This window comes from Colletotrichum siamense, assembly GCF_013390195.1.
Source record: "Colletotrichum siamense strain Cg363 chromosome Unknown KSG_Cg363_contig04, whole genome shotgun sequence".
Classification (NCBI taxonomy): Eukaryota; Fungi; Ascomycota; class Sordariomycetes; order Glomerellales; family Glomerellaceae; genus Colletotrichum; species Colletotrichum siamense.
The window spans coordinates 1338668-1358331 of NW_023501017.1; the positions used below are offsets into that span (position 1 = coordinate 1338668).

The window sequence follows — 19664 nt, forward strand, 5'->3', positions numbered from 1 at the left end:
TCATTGACCCCGTTCAAAACGTCTTTTAGGGTATTATCTGGGGTATCGGCTTACGGCTTACTTGCGAGTCCGGCGCCGAAAGTGTCAGCGAAATCAGTCAGAGCATGGGCTAAAGATTCTCCCACTTCTTTACGTATATGTTGAAAGGGAACTCACATCGTAGAAAATACTCCTCACTCTCTGACTTTATCGCCTCAACCTCAGCACCGGGTCTTCACAATGCACGCCATCGAAACTGGCATGCTCCCTTGGGCGTGCATAGGCCTTGCCGCATTCGCAATAATTCGAGTGAGTTCGGAAACCACAAAATCTCGATAAGCAAGAGGGCTTTGACTAGAATAATGATCTTACCATACGGCCAGTTACTATTCTTGGGCCTGCGTAACCCCTTAAGCCATATTCCTGGACCATGGTACACTCGATTCACACATTATGTCTTGAAATACAAGACTATGAGCGGCTGCCGAATCCACTATGTGCATGCTCTGCATTCCCGCTACGGACCCATCGTCAGAATATCGCCGTTTCAAGTTGCCGTTGCAGACCCCGAAGGTTTTACCGCCATTCACCGCATTGGGTCGGGTTTTGTTAAGACCCAATGGTACGAGGACTTCTCCGGCGGATCCGGTATTGGTATTGGGGTCTTCGCCATGACAGACACGAAGAGACATGCAGCGCGGCGCAAGTTGTTCGCCCGCGCTTTCTCCACTGCCAATATCCGACAGAATTGCGAATCAGTCGTAAGAGAAAAGGTCGTCAAAGCTGTCGACAGAATTAAGGCCGAGGCACTGAATGGTTCCGCGGACGTGCTCCACTGGTGGCTTCTCATGGCCTCGGATGTGATCGGCCAGCTGGCATTTGGAGAGTCTTTTGAGCTTCTTGAGAGTGGCAAGGTCAGCTACACCCAGCTTTGGTGTTATTCACGGTACACTCGCGACCTTTGAGTTCGCTGGCTAATTAGCAACAGAAAAACGACTACATCGAAACCCTCCACATGGCCGCGATCAGCGCAACACTCAGCTATGAGTTGCCCTGGCTCCACAAAATCTCTGGATACATCCCCATCAGAGCATTGCAGAGGGTTCTCAACTCTGGCAATAAAGTCAGCGAATATGGCGGCAAGGCCGTCTCCAATTTGATGAGACACCGAGACAACAAGGCAAACATCTTCGCAAATATGCTGGCCGAATGCGACGCGAACGAGAAAGTAGATCTTACGCCGCAAGATATCAGGATTGAAGCTAACAACTTCATATTCGCGGGTGCTGACACGACATCATCGACACTAACCTACCTCGTCTGGGCTGTGCTCAAGAGACCTGATCTCCAATCTCGACTGGAAGAGGAGGTAGCGGCGGTCGAGGAGTCGTTGCTGCTAGAGGATGCTTTCTTGGAGAAGTTGCCCCTCCTGAACGCGGTTGTTGAGGAGACTTTGCGGCTCTACACTGCTTTACCAAGCAATCTGTCACGCGTAGTCCCTTCAAAAGGCACAACTCTGGGAGGCTATTTCATCCCGGCCGGTTTGCAGGTTGAGACACAAGCATTTACCCTTCATCGAAACGCCGAGATCTGGCCCGAGCCACTCAAGTAAGTCGCGCATAGCCTATGTAGGACTACGAATGCTAACCAAAAAAGATTTGATGAGACAAGATGGCTTAATCCAAATGGGCTAAGTCCCTTGCAAAAGAGCACATTCTGCCCTTTTGGAGCGGGAACGCGCGTGTGCGTTGGACTCCACTTGGCTCGCATGGAGCTCAGGATGGGTGCCGCATTGTTGTTCAGAAAATGCCCTGGCTTGAAGCTTTCGGCATCAATGAAGGACTCCATGATGGATATGGAGAACTTCTTCATTATTGCGCCCGTTGGCCACCAGTGTGATGTCACGCTTGACGCTTGAGAAAATGCGGTGATTTCGCAAACATAGCATCTAATGAGTTCAAACAAGGCCTCTGGCCAGCTACTGTGACTTTTACCTGGAACCTGTACTGCAACGACCTCCGACTTCACCCTTTAGCTAACAGCCTACTAGTCATGTGATCGCCCTGGATTTCTGCTCAGCTAGATAGTCTTATAGATTACTATCTCTTTAGCCCTATTTCCCCTATATACACTTAGGTGCGCTATTATAATCTTATTACCTTTAATATTACTTCAATAATAACTTCATAACTTTAACTAAGTTTAATTACTATAGCAGACTTTCTCTAGCTTTCTAACCTATCTATTAACCTTTATATATACCCTCTATCTCTATATTTATTAGTAACACCTATAATATTATAGTTAGCCTAGTTAACTTACTAGCTATACTACCCTACTAAGGATGTTATTAAAGTAGGCGTAAATATTAGGATTAGTAGTAAATATATCTATATTATTAAGTAAGAGGTTTTATTAAAGTAAATAAGTAGTTTCTATATTATTACTACTAAAGTTAGCTTCTAAGACCTTAAAGTAGGACCTAGCTATAGCTATTTAGTCCTTAGAGCTCTATATATTAAAAAGTATTATCTTATTAATCGCTATAAACTTAGCTTTATAGTTAGTATTAATTTTAATATCTTAAAGTATACTTTAAGTAAAGCTTTATAGTATAAGATCTTATAAATTAAGTAAAATAGAATATATTATAAAAGTATAAGAATCTAAGTAGTTTATTTAGTAAGGAATAAGTTTAAAGTTTAGTATAAGTAGTATTTTAAGTATATAACTAAGATAAGCTTTTCTATAGCTAAAGACTTTATAAAACTATCTTTAGTATATATCTCACTTATAAGTTACGTAGGTGAGGCTATTAACCTTACTAGTAATAAAGCTATTATTAATAAGGCTGATAGCTATAATAGTATAGCAAGTTAGGGTCAGCGCGGGTAGTTATTCTAGACCCTTAGGTACGTATACTACGAAGCTACTAGACTAGGCACTGACCGAGGTGCTTTTACTGCTTTTTCCCCTACTGTGAAAACCCCTACTGGGTGGGCTCGAAACTTCCTCAACATGAGTTCAAACAATAGAAAACATCCCTCTCCAGACATAGGATACGCTCAGGAAACACCATCGCACGACTTGCTGTATTACTAGGCTGTCAAGACCGTATCGAGAATAGTGACACACTTCTCTATGCACTACTTTTACCTCCGATACCTAGTGCTATTCTTTTGAAGGTCCTCAACAACAAGACCTTGCAGTCCTGACCCTGTGATATTGTCAAGGGGAGCAACAAAGGCCATTTGGCTCCAGCTGAATTGCGTGTTGCGACCGCCGTAGACGAATACCTCAAATCGTCCGGCAAACACCCCGTTAATCCATGCTACGCTGCCATGCAAGACATCGGTCTCAATCCTTATCTCTGCTGGTAGTGCCGACACCGTCACCGGATCATGTGTCGAGGTGCTTACATTCACCCAAATGCGTCCCGGATGTCCAGGATCAAGTTCAAGCGCGTCCTTCTCGTTCACAGATCGCAGGGGGTATAGGTAGCCATCCGTATTGAAAACAAGTCTTCCGTCGTTCCCAAGGGATAGTGTGTTGTCTGGGCCTGAGAGAGTGAAGGGACCCGTTGCGTTGAGTGTAAGGGAATAGTTCATTCCCTTGCTACCACGTCCAAGATGCACCTCTGCCACGTCTTTGTCAGAGCGACTCCACGAAATGAGAGACTTGGAAGAACCAGTGGGCGGTAAAACTCGGTCCAGATTCTGCCCAGGTGCAATAGGCGAGAAGACATCGATGCTGTTTGAGACGTCGTCGTCCACAAGCTTGGGGCCACGGCTGCCAGACCAGGATCGGGCTCCAACTAGTGCAATTCCCCGACGCATTGCGTAGTATGCTTCAAGCTGAGTAGATGCGTCTGGCCCGTTATCATTCCATGCTGCCAAAATGGCACCTTTATTATCTGGAGACGCGTCCGGCACCTGCTCAGTCTTGTTGAACGGGTTGTAATCGGCCGGTGTCCATTGCCAGCCCGATTCATCGGCGAAGTTGAGCACTCGGCTCTCGTTGAAGAATTGTGGGTATCTAGCCGGAAGAATGGGCATGTGATCGTTCTTGATGGACATGTATGCCCACCAATCTTCTGAGTTGATGATTTCGTATCCAGTGTTGGCAAGGAGCACTGGGTCCGACTGCCCGTATTGCCAATGTTGGATGATGACGTCTTTCGAGATGGTGAGATTCTCTGAGGGCTCTTCTGTTCCCCAAATACGAATTTTCTTGCCGGTTGTGGAGTTGATGAACTCCGACATCTCGTTTACAAAGCCGATGTAGTCGTCGGCGAGCGTAGCGTCGTACTCGTCCGCGCCCACATGGACCTCCTTAGTCTCGAACCAAGGGAGAAACTCAGACCAGATGCGCTTCACCGCTGGGATAGTGTCCGGATGCGACAGGTTGAGTAAGTCGCGCTTTGCCAGAGATAGTTCTGGCTTCCACTTTGTCAGATACAGGCAGTGGCCAGGAGCCTCAATCTCGGGAATGACAGTGACACCCCTCGCAGCGCAATGGCTTTGCAAATCGACAAAGTCCTCTCGGCTCAGAGTCTCATTGTCGCGGCCATGCAGAATTGGTAGCAGTGACTCGTCCTCGGGTCTCAATGAGAAGTGTGAATAGACGTCTTGCCATGATTCGTTCTTTCCGCGATTGAGTGGGTAGTTGTCGGAGAGATGGTAGTGAAACTCGCTCAGCTTGAAGAAAGACGCGTAGCTGCACAATTCTTTCAAAAATCCTGGTGCATACCACTTGCGGCCGGCGTCTAGCATGAACCCGCGTGTCTCGTATGCCGGTGCATCAATTGTCGTTCCCACAGGAAGGCTTCCATTATGGGCAACGAGAAGCTGCAAGAGCGTTCTTGTTCCCCACCACATACCCCGGGCTCCGGTACCACCGATAACTGCGGCGGTAGGCAAGACAGTAAGCTCATAGCCTTCCGATGTGGACTTGCCGTTTTGATAGGTGATCGCAGATCTGTTGCCCGTGAACGAGCCGAGAAGGATACCGCTAGCGTTGACATTGGCGATGCGATCCACACGCTGCAAAGTCCAGTTCTCGCCTGTGAGCTTGCTGATGTCCTCTCGGAAGAGTGTGGCAAAGTCGAAGCCACTAGGTGGTATTAATGTGAGGCCATCCGTATCGGTTTTGCATGCAAGCTCGTTTTCAATGAAAATAGTCTTTGGGCTCGTTGCCGACGACCACACCGCTCCGGTGGCCGCCGATCCCGATGTTCGGAGCGGGGGCGGGAGAAGTTGGAGCCCCCAGGTCAATGCCGGAGCGCATAGCAGCGCCGCGATGATTCCGACAACCATTGGATTTGATGCAATGCCGTCACAGCTCAACGAAACTCCGATTGGCAACTGTATTCGAAAAAGGTGTGGTCGGTCAGCATTTTGACAGATCAACACTACTTGTATTGCGTCTGATCTCTCTCGTATCTCTGGTTGCCCCTCACGTCATTTAACCTAGATAAGAGAGACCCCGCACAACCAGCTGGGATCTTGATGTAACAACGCATGTTGTGCGATAGTAACGTCACGCAACAATGATCATTGATTCGGCGCAGGGATGCCGACTAGACCGCCATACCTTAGTGCCAAGGGCCCTTGTGCACTGGGAATGCGAGGGAGCCACTTAACCGAAGAAACAATTGATGATGACCAACAGTACCGGGTTCCAGAACTGCACGTCTCAGGAAACCGAGGGTTGGCTTTGGGACTTGCAAATGGTCAGAATCCAACGTCGCGAATAATCATTGAATTTGGCATGAGAAGTTACATGTGCAAGTGGCAATTGTAGCAAGATGTCAACAACGATACTGAGCGCAAGCAGTCTAGCCATTCATGTTGCAATCAAAGCAGTTGAAGTAGTAGACACAACAAGATTGGGTTTTATTGAGATTGCAATTATTTGAACGAATATTTGGCAATGTTAGAAGTGAACCGGATGATGACAGCTTTCAGGGTTGTGTACCACGAAGGTATGTTGCAGTATTTTCGAGGGGTGCTCAGTGTCAGCCCAATTACTCGGAGCAAGACCAGCAAAGCGTGGAGTTGGCACTGGCGCAAGAAGTATCCATGGTGGCCTTCTGAGGGTAGGGGCACAAGATCTGCTGCTGAGCAGTGTTGTTGGAGGTCGTTACAATAACCGGCGAAGATTGAGGTTCAGTGCCATTCTCAACCCAAGCTCGAAGCTGCGAAAACATCTGCTCGGGTTGGCCGCCGTTACCTCCCCAGCAGTGTTGAAGACCGGGCACGCGGTAGTACTTGTAGAACGAGGTGACGTTCCCGACAAAGTCTGCGACCTTGTTGTAGTAGCGAAGTGTGCCTCCCGGAGAGATGCTTTGATCAGCCTAAAACAGTCAGTATCACCGCAGATGCAAGGGGGAAGATGATAGCAGGCAACTCACAAGTCCGTGGTAAGTCATAAGCTTCCCGCCGGCGTCTCTGAAGTCTCGCAGGTCGGCTTCGTCGGTCTCCATGTTGGAAGCAAAAGCTAGCTTCACAGCGCGGTAGATGGTATCAAAAGTTCCATCGGTGATGTTGGGAAGAGTCGCGCTCGGATCCTTCATGACGAAGGCTTGCCAGGGGAAGAGGATGTTCGCACGGCCAGCGCTGGTGCACACCTCTCCAGTGCAGTTGGTCGGAGCAATGACTGAGAGATCGCTTCCGATTTCGTAGCCATCGTACAAGAACTTTTCATTCGAGAAGCGGGGTCCGGTCCATGAGGCGTTGGCAACGGCGGCGGCGGCTTGGGTGATTGCGAGTGTGGTGTTGGTTGTAGAGCAGAAGAAAGAGTCGCCGACGTGGCTGAAGGGATCGAAGGCGGCCCGGCAACCTTCAGGGTTGCTGATGAGTCCATCCTTCACGCCATCTAAACCGTCACAAGCAGCAATTCCGAGAGTAGTGAGCGCGTTGAGCTCGCAGTTGCGGGGGAACTGTTGCGTGTTCTCCATGTAGAAGCTAGGCCAGATAGAGTTGATGTAGAACTCGGCCCAGTTCAGCGCCGGGGCAGCCGCCATGATGCCGTCGTAGACATCTGGGTACTGCTGCGCGACCTTCATGCCCATGCGGCCGCCTTGGGAACAGCCATTCCAATAGGAATAGAGAGGCTCTTGACCGTAGTAAGATGAAATAAGTTGCTTCACAATGACAGCCTGATGAAACGATTAGTCAGTGCGGCGGAACAGGACGCAGAGCCAGATACTTGACTAACCTCGTCTTTCATGGCGACTTGGCCAAAGTTTTGCAGCGCATTCGTGTCGAGAACTCCGGGGCTCTTCAACAGCCAGTCGGTGGGATTTTGAGCAGTGGGGATCCCAGCATCGGTGGTGACGGTAGCATAGCCGCTGGCGACCGCGTTGATCATGGCAGCGTAGCTGAGAATGAAGCGGCCCGGCGTCCACCCGCCACCTCCAACTGCCTGAAGTCGACCGTTGTAGTTCTCTTGGGTTGGTAGCCAAGCTTCCACAATGATACTGTCGTCCTGAGTTGTGTGGCTGTAAGTCACCGTTACGTTACAAAAGGTGGCATTCTGCACGTCAAGAGCCGGCTGTGAATACGTCCAGCCCTTAGGTACATTGAAACTATAATCGGTGACAAGGTTGGCTTCAATTGAGTGGATTTGAGCTCCGAAAAGGGTGGTATTGGTGAACGCTGCAGAGCCGCAGCCCGTGGTATTGGTGGCGAGAGCGGACATGGCTGCTGTTGTAAAGGGATGCTACAAGTTGTCGGATTAGCAAGTCAGGCATGCTGTGGCTTCGGACAGAGCTTTAAGTACTGCTAACAGGACTTGGATCGCCAAGGTCTTCATCCTGGGGAGATTGAGTAAAATGAGGCATTCATCGATGAAATTAATCTCTTTGTCATCCGTCGTCTAAATTCTCGATTGTGAGAGGGCATCTTCCAATGATTGAGGGTCGCCGGCGTGACTCGTCCACTCAAAAAATTCCGTATCGAATACGAGAGCGGATGTGGGCCCACAATTGAGCCGGCTCCGTGCCGGTCCTCCGGAGACCCCGACGTAGCCTATGTCGGCACTTGCAATCAGGGCATCATCATTGGCTTCGAGATCAGATAGTCAAAAATTTCATAGCACGCATGGGGCATTCTTTGTCTGCAGCACTATATTGGACTGCCTTTCTCCCATAACCAATATTTCCTGAAGTCTGTGTGATGTCGTTGAAATCTTCAAGTACGGCTGATAGTCTTAACGTGGCATTTGGAGAGAGTTTACGGGTTGGAGATGGGTTAAAAACTGACGTCTGCACTAAAATACTCTAAGTTCTCAACATCAATCATCGTATTTGAATTCCTGGCCAACAAGCTTCTCGCTCAACGCCCATAGCCTCTTCGCATCAACCTCGCTGGTCGCCCAAGAGTATACCTCCTCCAAGTCAGGGTCAGCAACGTGGCAGTCAGACAAAAAGACACCGTTCTGATCCTTGATTGACTCATCAAAAGAAGCGAAAACATGAGTTGCGGCCCCTTGGTCCAAGGTCTTGATCTGCATCTCGGCCATTCCAAAGAGCCACTTATTCCCGTAAATGTGGTCCATCTCCGTCAGGTCTGCCGAAAAGGCGGCTTGGTCTTGTAGTCCATGTGCTGCGAGATTGGTAAAACTCACACCAGGACACATACCGAAGGACAGGAGGCCCTTTCCGCCGAGCTTCCTAGCCAGCGCCAGGGCAGTAAGTGCATTGGCCGTCTTCGACTGGCCGTACGCCAACCACCTCTGGTAGTTCTTGCCCTCGTTGAAGTTGTAGTCGGTCCAGCGAATGTTGCCGACGCGGTGGACGCCACTCGACACGAAAACGACCCGGGGAGCTTTGGCGGCAAGAATCTTCTTGATGATCAAGTTGGTGAAAAGAAAGTGACTGAGATGATTCGTTTGAAATTGACTCTCGAAGCCATCTTCTGTCAGCTTGTATGGCACAGCCATAATTCCGGCATTGTTTACCAGCAGATCAATCGCAGGAACATCGGCCCATGACATGACTGTCTCGGCAGCTTTGCGGACGCTGCTGAAGGACATGAGATCCATTGGAAGAAGCTTGACGATGATTTCCGGGTGGGCGGTCTTGAGGTCATCCGCAACAGGCTGCATCTTTGAGACGGACCGACTGGCTAGAATAACAGTCCCAGGCTTGCCTGCGGCCACTTGTGTGATGAAGCTCTCGCCAAGACTTCCAGGTGAGGGACCTGTGACGAGAATGGTCTTTCCGGCAATTCGAGGTGCATGGAACTCTACGAGCTCGCTAGCAGTTGTGTTGGAATTGCAAGTGGGTGCCATGTTGACGCAGTACAATATTGGATAGTTGGTTGGAAAGGAGTTGTGGTGAAGCTTGAATGTGTGATGAACACTAGTGAACTGAGTTTTGTTATGTGGAAGAGGCACGCAACATTTTTTATGTTCTTTCCAGATTTCTCATTCTAAAGTCGTTTTCCCTTGCATGGCTCATTGCTGGTGCCGGTGATGTTGGTTGTGATGATGGGCCCACCAAATCGGCGTGAAATCCAGCCGCCCTCGGAGACTTAACGTCAATGCAACTATTCCCAGTAGCGGACTTCACGGTCTCCGCTGTGCGCCACTTTCCCGTCCCTTGGACTTAACGGATTTACGAATGGGACACTCCGTGACATGCATTTGACCTTTCGTGATAGCTTTTCTCATTGGGCACAATCCAAATTCGCATCTGTGTCGAATTAAGTCGCTACTTCCAGCCTGCTCTCTGTCTATGGCGGTATGAGTGAAAGTGGGGCGCGATTGCAATCTGACAATAGGCGCAACTTTCGTGGTTCTTCACCTCCCGTCATAGCTTGGCGAGAATTACACTGAGATACGTCAACCAGCTCGTCCAATAAGGCAGCCTTATTGATCCTTCGGCAAGTTATTGCCCAAATTTCACGACACAGAATGCACAAATGCCGATCAGAGGAACAACTGCCTAAGTCTGGGAAGATCTGCCCAACTAGCCAAACTCTGTTACGTACAGCACCACAGGGTCAGTGCTGAAGCCCAACTAAACCCACACACAGGAGAACATTGCCTAAACACTGTTTAGAAGGAAACTCCGCTAGAAACTAGCCAGTACAAAGTCCGCACACCTTTCATGGTAATGCTTGCAACATCATACTCGTGAACGACCTTGGAGATATTACAAACCACGTCAATGAAGCTTTCTTACTTTCGGAATAGGCTTACTAGGCGAAGAAACCGTCCGCCTGCCGTTTCAAAAAGCTGTATTGCGGAATGGACTCAGAGTATAAGTAAAGCCAAGTTGATGCCCAAGATCAGTTGTCGTCCATCTCATACTCGATCAATCAGCCAGCATCAACTGAACACACCATCTGTCATCCAAAGTCATTCAACCATCCTCCATCAATAAGTCAACATGTCTTCCTCCAACTCAATCCGCTTCGACAACCGCGTCGCAATTGTGACCGGCTCTGGTCGCGGTCTAGGCCGCCAACATGCCCTTCTACTCGGAGCTCTTGGCGCTTCTGTGGTAGTCAATAGCACCACATCCGCCACAGCTCAAGCAACCGCCGACGACATCATCAAAGCGGATGGCAAGGCCATCATTTGCGTTGGCTCCGTCTCGGATGAATCAGTTGCCCAGGCCTTGGTCAAAACGGCCATCGATACTTTTGGCCGCATCGACATCATCATTAACAACGCTGGCACATTTGATCCCAAGCCGTTCGAAGAAACTTCTGCCGCCGACTTGCGAGACATGCTTTCGGTTCATGTCGAAGGGTCATACAACCTCACGCACGCAGCCTGGCCTCACATGCAGAAGCAGAAGTACGGCCGCATCGTGATGATCACATCTCACACCATCTTTGGAATGGCCGGATCTGCGGCTTATGCAGCTGCCAAACTTGCCCTCGTGGGCATGGCCAAGACACTCGCCATTGAGGGAGAACCGCACGGCATCCTGGTCAACTCTGTGGCAACGACGGCATTTACCGACGCGGTCCAGAAGAACACCCCGGACGCGGGGATGCAAGCATTCATGAGAGCCAACTTGCCTGCCGAGGACCCGGCGCGGGCTGTTGTATGGCTAGCACACGAGCATTGCAAGGCTAATGGCGAGGTCATTGGTGCTCAGGGCCGAGTTGTCAGTCGGATCTTTTTGGGTGAGACCAAGGGGTTCCAGGGGTCTCACGAAGGAGAGTGGAGGGTTGACAACGTCCGAGATAGTTGGTCGCAAGTTGTTGATGAGAAGAATTACGTCGTACCTGCGAACACAAATGAGCTTGGAGGTTTGCTTTTCAAGCGGCTAGCGTCTCAGTCCTAGTGGTTTCACACATATCGGCTGTAAAGTCACCGTGTGCAACCGAGGTTCAACGACACTTGGCTTCAACGATGCCGTTGACTACAGGCGCGGATGAGACATGGTACGCCATAACTGCAGCAAAACTTCCAAGATGATCTCAATTTCGACAGTGAGATACTACTAGGAACTTTGAAAGACACTGGCATCTTCAAACAATTCTGATTATACTCTTGTCCCGCTCTTGAAACCAATTCATGCCTGCAGCGTTCTTAAATCTAAAATAACCTAATCTTTCCGATGTGCCCCGGCGGTTGCAGGTGAGAATGATCCCAAAAGAATAGTATACCGGCTTGATGAATGTGCAGCGGAGCTCAAGGAGCTTCACTCTTTGATAGCCAGGCTCCAATAGACAGTCCCAAGTGACGTCTACTGTCAACCTAGAAAGAGGTGGGTCGCGTCGTCGGTAGGAAGACGTAGCTAAGACCGGTTTGCGCTTTGTATCTCCTCCTCCTCCTTTCTGCGAAGCGTCTGCTAACCGATCAGTGGGCGACTGACTACGTTGTCTTGAAGTCAGCTTTCGGCCAGCTTGTGAAACATCATATGTCATAAATGCAAGACCGTTCCACAGAGCCGTGCGGACATTTCCCCTCAACGTTAATTGCTTTCCCGTGATTGCTCCCGAAGGATCCGAAACGTCTGCTGGAACAATGTCGCATGCTACATATTCGGCAGTGTAGTCTTTCCCGTGGTCGCGGTCGTTGAGATCTTTCCATCTCACCGGCGTTCTTTTAGACGTCCACGACCATGATGGTATCATCGTTTTCTCTCTCGTATTCTGCCTGTCTGAACTAGTCTCAATGCTAGATTTTTCAGCGGCGCGGCGACAGAAAAGAAGCTGCCTTGGCATGTCCCTTTCCCACAGTGCAGCCTTGCATTCTGAGATATCCCACCGCGTGGCCTTGGCCATCAGGTCGATCGCCCATGAAAAAGCCATGAGCTTGTCGTCCAAATTTCCGCATTGGCGTCTTGAATAATCTGAACACATTTCGATATACTTACTTATGCACAAATCGAGACTGGATGAGCAGACTTCTTCTCTGCTCCCCATAAGCAAATCGAAGAAGGTCATTGTCTCGTTCCCTTCGTATGGGTCCGAGAGAAGTCCAATGTCGCTGTCTGCGCGATGTGACTGTTGACATTTCCATACAAGTTTCTCGGTGTCGAACGCCAGAGAGAACAACGCTGCTTCGCCTTCTTGGTATGTCCATACCCTTGTGTACAATGGATCCAATTTCACTTCGAAACCGCGTTCAACAAGGCGCACTTTGTCATTAGTAATGACAAGGCCATTGGTTCGAGAAACTTGCAGTTCATACACATGATACTGCAGGTTCCTACGTCCCAAGAAGCCTTCATTGCAGTGCGATGCTGAGCCAGCACCTATGACAATTGCCGCTCCAGCATAAATTTCGGGCATGTTTCGCAAGACTTCTCTCTTTTCTGAACGGCTCAAATTCTGCTCAATGCAAAGAGCATCAACCCATAAATATCGGATCCCTAAAGCTCTCGTGACTGTGACCGCATCCCTAATCGTTTTGGGCAGCTCATGCAAATCCAACCTCGCGAGACGGGCTGACAGGTTGTCTGAAGTAGTCATATAGGTTTTAGAGCTGCCTTGCCCCCAGCAATAGCTGAGTATGGCGTACTTGATAGCTCGAGAATTCGAACTTTCGACGAGGCGCGTGTCAGTATTGTCGTCTGATCCTATGTCAAGGAGAAATTTTGGTTTCTCAAAGAACTCCGCTTCTGCTCTAGCCTGTTTGCAGATAGGGTGCATTTGTGTGCACGTGTCCAGGCGCTCCTTCATCCATCGAACTTCCTTTTCAGAGAACGGGTGTTGTCCCGGGGGTCTAGTTCTGACTTTCTCCAGAGCGGCTGGATTCAATGTGTTATCAACGGAGTTTCCAAGTGGCAAGGAACAACTTACGATTGTCGGTGTATGCAAGAAGCTGGTCAACGATATCTGGTTGATACCCCTTAGTTTTCATCGTCCAATTGCATGAGACAACGGGTTTGCCATTGTTCAAGTCGGTACTCATTTCCATTTCGAGGCTTTTGAAATCTTCATCGTCGTACGCTTCATCGTCGTACTCCACATCCTGTGGCAGTTGTTGCCGGAGTATGTCTAGCCTTCGTTTGAGAAAGCTACATCCATCACCGGCGGCAACAAATACATCATCAAACGTCAATCGAGATGCGTTCTGACCATAACCAACATCTATCGATAGGTGCTGACAATGGTAACAGCGATGGATGTATGTGTTCGAGGATGCCATTGCGGGTCTGGAACATAGACGCCGTGCATTGGGCAGCGGTTGATACGGGTGGAAGGGATGGCGAATTCGACGAAGGACGCGTTCCAACGCGTTTAGGCTACCCCTCAACTGAGGACAGGGCGATTTGTTCCAGGCCAATGTTCGTTGGTCGAGTTTTCTCCAATCAGGCTTACGTACTCGTACCCTTAGGATGGATGATTGGTCGCCCCTTAGCCCATAGTGATTGGACGATCAGCAGAGCTGTGATTGGACATTACGCCCCAGAGTGTAAATGTAACCAGCTTGTCGAGAACATACCATTAGTAACGTGTCTTATCGCCATGCAGTAGAGGTTATCAGCACGACAGACGAAAGGTCGGTATTGCTTGGACAAGGTAATCCTTGGCCCCCTGCCATTTCCCGCCGAAGGCCTTTCTCTATCGTTTTCTTCCTTCTGAATTAAAGTCGAGGGAGAGGATCAGGGAGTGTTCACCAGCTGTCATTACGTGACGATTGAGAGATTGCGGCATCGGAAGGCTGCGAGTTGAAACGATCAGACTGTATACAGTCTTTTCTAAAGGTCATTCCATATGCCAAGAAAGACTTCTAGGAAGGCGGCTTTGGTAAAGTACCTTGCGTCAATATTGCGTGTTAGTAAAGTCGGGGCCGAAGCCGTAGAACATCAGGAATCAGCAAAAGGAGATCAGTAAACCTTCAAAGTCTTGTTTCTACAAACCTCCGCTATGTATCTATGGTCTGACGAGTTTCCAAGCACATTCAAGGACTTTTCCCGTACCGTCCGTGGCTTGGGCTGTTCGGTGAATGAAGAACCACACACAGACCAGATGTTACTTCTCGCATCGATCCACCTTCCGCCCCCGAACAGCCGCTAAAACAAATCGCAAAGTTTCGGGCTTTCAGATTAATCTAGTGTAATTAAGACGTTAAGCAGTCTAGCAGAAGCTTTTCGTTCCTTATTGCGCATGCCTGTCGTTTGTTTACCTCGCGACTCAGTCGCGTTACGGGATCCAACAAAATGGCATGTTCGCGAATGGGATGTAGTCAGATGCTAAAAATCGTCTGTGCAGTTATGTGCTCACCTTAGCAGTCTGGAGACGGAGAGCCCGATCTGCAACGCGCCTAACCTGGAGATGTTATTTAAGAGAGTGTCGATATACCGGGGTTACCGTTGGACAAGGATTAAGAGCATGGCCAGTGCAGCGCACAACGCGTTTGTCGAAAAACCAGCTTTGCGCCTTCTCGCAACTCGCCTTAATCATCATAATTGCCATTTGGTCAGGACCGTCCGAGGGATTCGCATCGGGGGTTCCCCCATTGGTCGCCCAAAGGTCCTCGCGATGGGCCAGAACGATGTTTGCCAATGCCGACGAAACACTCCCAGGTCGTCCGACTCAAGCCAATGCGAGCCCCTTTACGAAGACATGCGACCTTGCCTGCTGGCAAACTCGAGCCCCCCGACCGTTCTCGTATAGCCAAGCCAATGAGGGTTACATTATTAATTAAGGGAGAGTGGAATATCGACTAATCGGGACGCTGGTGGAGATGTCCCCACTTCTCTTTCTGTGTTGGTCGTCAAAATCCACCTTCTCCGGTTCTGAACTTCGCGATTCGAGCTTCGCGCCAAAGAGCCGCATCTTTTGGCGCGAACTATTCAGGAACGCAGATCTTGCTGCGAGATCGAGTGATCAGCGTGGGTTCTGAGATCAGTTCTCCAGAGGCGATTCGTCTTGTTCCTCCTAAGCTGCTCCGTGTCCCGGTTCGGCCTCCTCGGACTCTTCCCCTCGCCTAATCCTCTTTCGACTCTCTCAAGTTTCGCAGCACGGTGCACCTGAACGGTTGCCATGGACCCGTAAGGGTTGACACGCCGGTGGATCTTCGGATGGATCCGCGGCCGGAAGCTCGTTCAAAATCGGACAACCTCGACTGGATTGAATCGGTTGCGGCCCCTCGATCTGGAAACTCGCTCGTCCCTTGCCAATAGCACCGCCCGTTGTTGACAGGGGAATTTAAGGGAATTACCAGCGATGCGGGACCTCCTCGCTTGATCGCGGCGCAGTCACGGCGACGAGTCGAGCCATTTTGTGCCTGGTCCTCGAGGTCGTCGCCGCGAATATAATCGGCGAGATTCTGCTGTCACTTTTTGCACTTACTGGTCTCTCTTGCATCTGCAACTGCGGCAGTTGAATCCAAGGTCATCACTCGTTCTGCCTTGTGCTGTTGTCGTTCATTTGATCCCTGCCGGGTATAATCCTCCAATCGTTAACCAACCCCAACTTTCTTAGCCTCTCATATTGTTTGTTTTTATCTTTCCCTCTTGTGGTCATTTAGTTGTGCCATAATACCTTAATCTTTTCAGTCACTCATCATGCGCTACACATCGACTCTCTCTTTGTTGGCCTCTGGGGCTATTCAAGGCGCCCTCGCCTTGGACGCCGCCGGATGGCGCAACCAGAGCATCTACCAGATCATCACTGACCGTTTTGCGACGTCTGATGGCTCGGCCCCAGAGTGCGACACCCAGATCGGCAAGTACTGCGGTGGTACCTGGAAAGGCATCACGAGCAAGCTCGACTACATCCAGAACATCGGTGCCACTGCCATCTGGATCTCGCCCATCGTCAAGAACATTGAGGGATTCATTGAGAACGCCGGAGAGGCCTACCACGGCTTCTGGACTGAGGACATCTACTCCCTCAACGACCACTTCGGCACCGAGGCTGACCTGAAGGAGCTTACCGACGCCCTCCACGCCCGCGGCATGTACCTCATGGTCGACATCGCCCCCAACCACGTCGGTCTCAACCAGAACCCTGGCGACTACTCCAAATACGTCCCCTTCAACAAGCCCGAGTACTACCACAAGGAGTGCTCCATCAAATGGAACAACCTGAAGTCCGAGCAGATCTGCTGGCTCGAGGGTCTGCCCGACCTGAGGACCGAGGACGCCTACATCCGCAAGGTGTACGCCGAGTGGATCAAGGACTTCGTGACCAAGTACAACATCGACGGCCTCCGCGTCGACACCGCCCTCGAGATCGAACCTGAGTTCTTCACCGTCGGTGGCTTCAGAGAGGCTGCCGGCGTCTTCCTCCTCGGCGAGATCAGCCACACCAGCCTGGACACCCTGGCCCCCTACCAGCAGGTCATGGACGGCTTCATGGACTACAGCGCCTACCACCAGCTCGCCGACTCCTTCAAGAAGGTGAACAGCGACCTTGAGGTTGTCTTTACCGGCACCAACGAGATGGCCGCCAAGACCAGCATCGACCCTTCCCTGCTCGGCTCCTTCGCTGAGAACCACGACCAGCCCCGCTTCCCCTACACTAACAAGGACATGGCCCTGGCCAAGAACTTCTACGCCTTCACCCTGCTCCGCGACGGTATCCCCATCATCTACTACGGCCAGGAGCAGCACTTCTCCGGCAGCACCACCCCCAACAACCGCGAGGCCCTCTGGCTCGCCGGCTACGACATCAACTCCGAGCTCTACGGCTGGCTGCAGCAGGCCAATAAGATCCGCGTGCACGCCGCCAAGGCCAACGCCAACTTCCTGACCACCGAGCGCACCCAGGCCGTCTTCTCCTACGGCAGCGACGACCAGAGCCGCGTCATCGCCTTCCGCAAGGGTCAGCTCTTCTCCATGTACACCAGCGGTGGCGTCAACGCCGCCAACAACGCCATGTTCGCCATCGCCCGCAACGCCCACCTCTTTGCCATCGGCTCCGAGGTCATCGACGTTGTGAACTGCGAGTCCTTCACCGTTGCCGACAAGGGCCGCCTCTGGGTGCAGATGCCTGCCGGAGGTCTCCCCCGTGTCTTCTTGCCCAAGGACCAGGCCGAGGGCCTGTGCAACGACGTCAAGGCGCCCCTTTCCAGCGCCACCGTCAAGGTTGCCGTTGACAAGAACTCTGGCTACAACAAGCGCTCGCTGCCTTTCGTCACCAGGACGATGGCTTAAGTGCAAGACGTGGTCATGCCTGTATAGATATGTTCAGATACGAAGCGTTATATGTCTAATGTTTAATTTTAATCAATACTCGTTCATACAAAATATCTGATGTGATACGTCGCGCGGCCGGCGCCGTTGCTGTTCCGCCGGTCTATTCGGCCAGGGCGCGCGTTCGACCTTGTGCGAAGGTTTGCCTGCTAGCAGGAACGTATAGGGTTTCTGTACTGTATTCCTTAATCGGTAGAGGGTATAGGTTAAAGTACCCATATAGTGTTTCCAGAATTGTGCCCGCGTATAGAGTGAATTTTGCCCTAGTCTTTTTGCTGGGGGCTGCGTCGTAACTACAAACTCAATCTGAAGTGACACATTCCGTATTCTGGCCATGATGACTGTGGCTTAGGTCGTCCAGAATATTCCGCGTGCACTTTTGCGTATCGCTCGTCTACCAGCTGATCCACGTGAATGCATAGCCGTTCTAAGCCGCACGTTGTCTCCATGATTCTTCCCCGAAAAACAGGGAGATCATCCTTTTTCCTTTCTACCTTTTCTTTCGCAGTTTACCGCCTGGAGGCGCACCTTGTTGACTGCCGTATGACTCTGACGGAGAGATCTGTGGAGGGTCACAGCGTAACCTCAATGTCTATCCCATGGGGTATAAGAAGGGGGGTTTTGAGCCGCCTTGCAGAAAGCTGGCAGAAACGGTCCCCCATCAAACATCGGATGTATGAAGCAAAACAACAACTGCGTCCAATTATCCCCCCTGACTTCGATTCAACCACCTAATTTCAAACCAATTAACGACTTCAACATGAAGCATCTCGCGCTTGTAATCGGCTTTCTCACTCTCTTGACACCAACTCTGGGCCTTGCAATAAACCACGTTCCCCGTTCTCCTCTGCCAGAGCCCGCGCCTGGATGGTGGAACCACTTGAACGGCTTCGTCGACGCGGTGAGGCACGCTGTGAACAAGGGGACGAAATTTGAAGAATAGGTCCACACTCGACGATTTGCTTTAGGCTGCTTAGCTTCGGTATGTACTGACTAAACCTGGCAAAAGCCGCGGCTCTCTGAGTTCCGTGATTGGAATGCTGACTTTCGGGGCTGTCGCATAGGTCGTAGAGGCTGAGCAAGAGCTCGAGAGTAAAGAAGCATGCGGTCACTGTTGGTATGCGATCACCGGCTTGATGGACAATGTTAGAAAAGTGTAGACAGATGACGGAAGTAAAGCTGGAAAAATGCCTGTCCCCAGTCAAATGGCGTCGCTAGCTCGAATGTTGAAATCAAAGCTCTTTCGGAAGGCACATTTCGTCCCACATAATTGGCTTCCCAGCGCGAAATTCACCATATCATTCGCAGAGCTGTCAATCATGCTTACTTTGGTCGTTTAGTGGTGCTTCGAATCTCGACAGGGATTCGACCGCTGATGGGGTGCAGGGTAAGCGCAGCCTGCTCCTACCTGCGAAGTTGTGTGACACAATGACAACGCAAACGGAAAAGATTCCCGTACCAACTCAGTATGCCGCGAGCCAAGATGAGGCCTCAGCCAATTGATTCAAGTCAGATGGCATTCAGCCCCGAGAGCCTGCAGTCTCAAATTAACCAAAAGAGTGTCCTGCCCCGGATCACCGAGCGCCTGGCCTCGAAGAACCTTTCCTCCCTTCTTTTGCAACTCCATAACGACTTTCCCCAATGGCGATTCTGAAATCAGCGGTCTGGCTGTTTTGCGTTGCCATTTTGAATTTTGCTGCAGCAGAATCGCAATCAGCGGACGTCATTCAACAGCTCATCACAGAACATGAAGGTGACTCGAAGGCACTCTCGACGATCTCCGCAGCATCATGGGTGGACTCTCCCAAAGTGAGAGGCACTGTCGATATTCTATTGACATGCGTGGTTACTCTATTTGCTTGCGTCTGGTCAGTGCTTCATCTAAATATCCCGGTGAACAGAGGGCGTTATGCGGGCTTTTTCGACAAGCTTAGGTGGACCGTAATGGCTATTCTTTTCCCGGACACAGTGCTCGTGATTGCGGCAAGTCAAATGTTGTCAGCCCGTGCACTACGGAAAGAGCTAAAAGCACTACAGTCACAGAAGAACGAGTCTTGCTCCATTGTTC

General features: G+C 50.5%; 7 protein-coding genes across 7 annotated transcripts; 3 read left to right on the forward strand and 4 right to left on the reverse strand.

The window, feature by feature from the left end:
• Positions 1 to 452: 452 nt before the first annotated feature.
• Positions 453 to 1897, forward strand: stcB-2 (putative sterigmatocystin biosynthesis P450 monooxygenase STCB; the record flags this gene model as incomplete). Its single annotated transcript, XM_036638141.1, has 3 exons — positions 453 to 893; positions 968 to 1587; positions 1636 to 1897. The coding sequence occupies 3 exons, from the start codon at positions 453 to 455 to the stop codon at positions 1895 to 1897; spliced, it is 1323 nt and encodes a 440-aa protein (XP_036495899.1).
• A 1234-nt stretch (positions 1898 to 3131) lies between these two features.
• Positions 3132 to 5294, reverse strand: exoI (Beta-hexosaminidase; the record flags this gene model as incomplete). Its single annotated transcript, XM_036638142.1, has 1 exon — positions 3132 to 5294. One exon carries the CDS (start codon positions 5292 to 5294, stop codon positions 3132 to 3134), a length of 2163 nt encoding a protein of 720 aa, XP_036495898.1.
• A 710-nt stretch (positions 5295 to 6004) lies between these two features.
• On the reverse strand, positions 6005 to 7680 carry CGCS363_v006294 (putative feruloyl esterase; the record flags this gene model as incomplete). The annotated part of the gene is made up of 3 exons (XM_036638143.1): positions 6005 to 6334; positions 6392 to 7138; positions 7198 to 7680. The coding sequence occupies 3 exons, from the start codon at positions 7678 to 7680 to the stop codon at positions 6005 to 6007; spliced, it is 1560 nt and encodes a 519-aa protein (XP_036495721.1).
• Positions 7681 to 8274: 594 nt separating this feature from the next.
• On the reverse strand, positions 8275 to 9273 carry RDH13 (Retinol dehydrogenase 13; the record flags this gene model as incomplete). Its single annotated transcript, XM_036638144.1, has 1 exon — positions 8275 to 9273. The coding sequence occupies one exon, from the start codon at positions 9271 to 9273 to the stop codon at positions 8275 to 8277; it is 999 nt and encodes a 332-aa protein (XP_036495720.1).
• A 1102-nt stretch (positions 9274 to 10375) lies between these two features.
• On the forward strand, positions 10376 to 11284 carry Mfe2 (Peroxisomal multifunctional enzyme type 2; the record flags this gene model as incomplete). Its single annotated transcript, XM_036638145.1, has 1 exon — positions 10376 to 11284. One exon carries the CDS (start codon positions 10376 to 10378, stop codon positions 11282 to 11284), a length of 909 nt encoding a protein of 302 aa, XP_036495895.1.
• Positions 11285 to 11471: 187 nt separating this feature from the next.
• CGCS363_v006297 (uncharacterized protein) lies at positions 11472 to 13368 on the reverse strand (the record flags this gene model as incomplete). The annotated part of the gene is made up of 2 exons (XM_036638146.1): positions 11472 to 13198; positions 13251 to 13368. The coding sequence occupies 2 exons, from the start codon at positions 13366 to 13368 to the stop codon at positions 11472 to 11474; spliced, it is 1845 nt and encodes a 614-aa protein (XP_036495894.1).
• A 2596-nt stretch (positions 13369 to 15964) lies between these two features.
• Positions 15965 to 17557, forward strand: AMYA (Acid alpha-amylase; the record flags this gene model as incomplete). The annotated part of the gene is made up of 1 exon (XM_036638147.1): positions 15965 to 17557. The coding sequence occupies one exon, from the start codon at positions 15965 to 15967 to the stop codon at positions 17555 to 17557; it is 1593 nt and encodes a 530-aa protein (XP_036495719.1).
• Positions 17558 to 19664: the final 2107 nt, after the last annotated feature.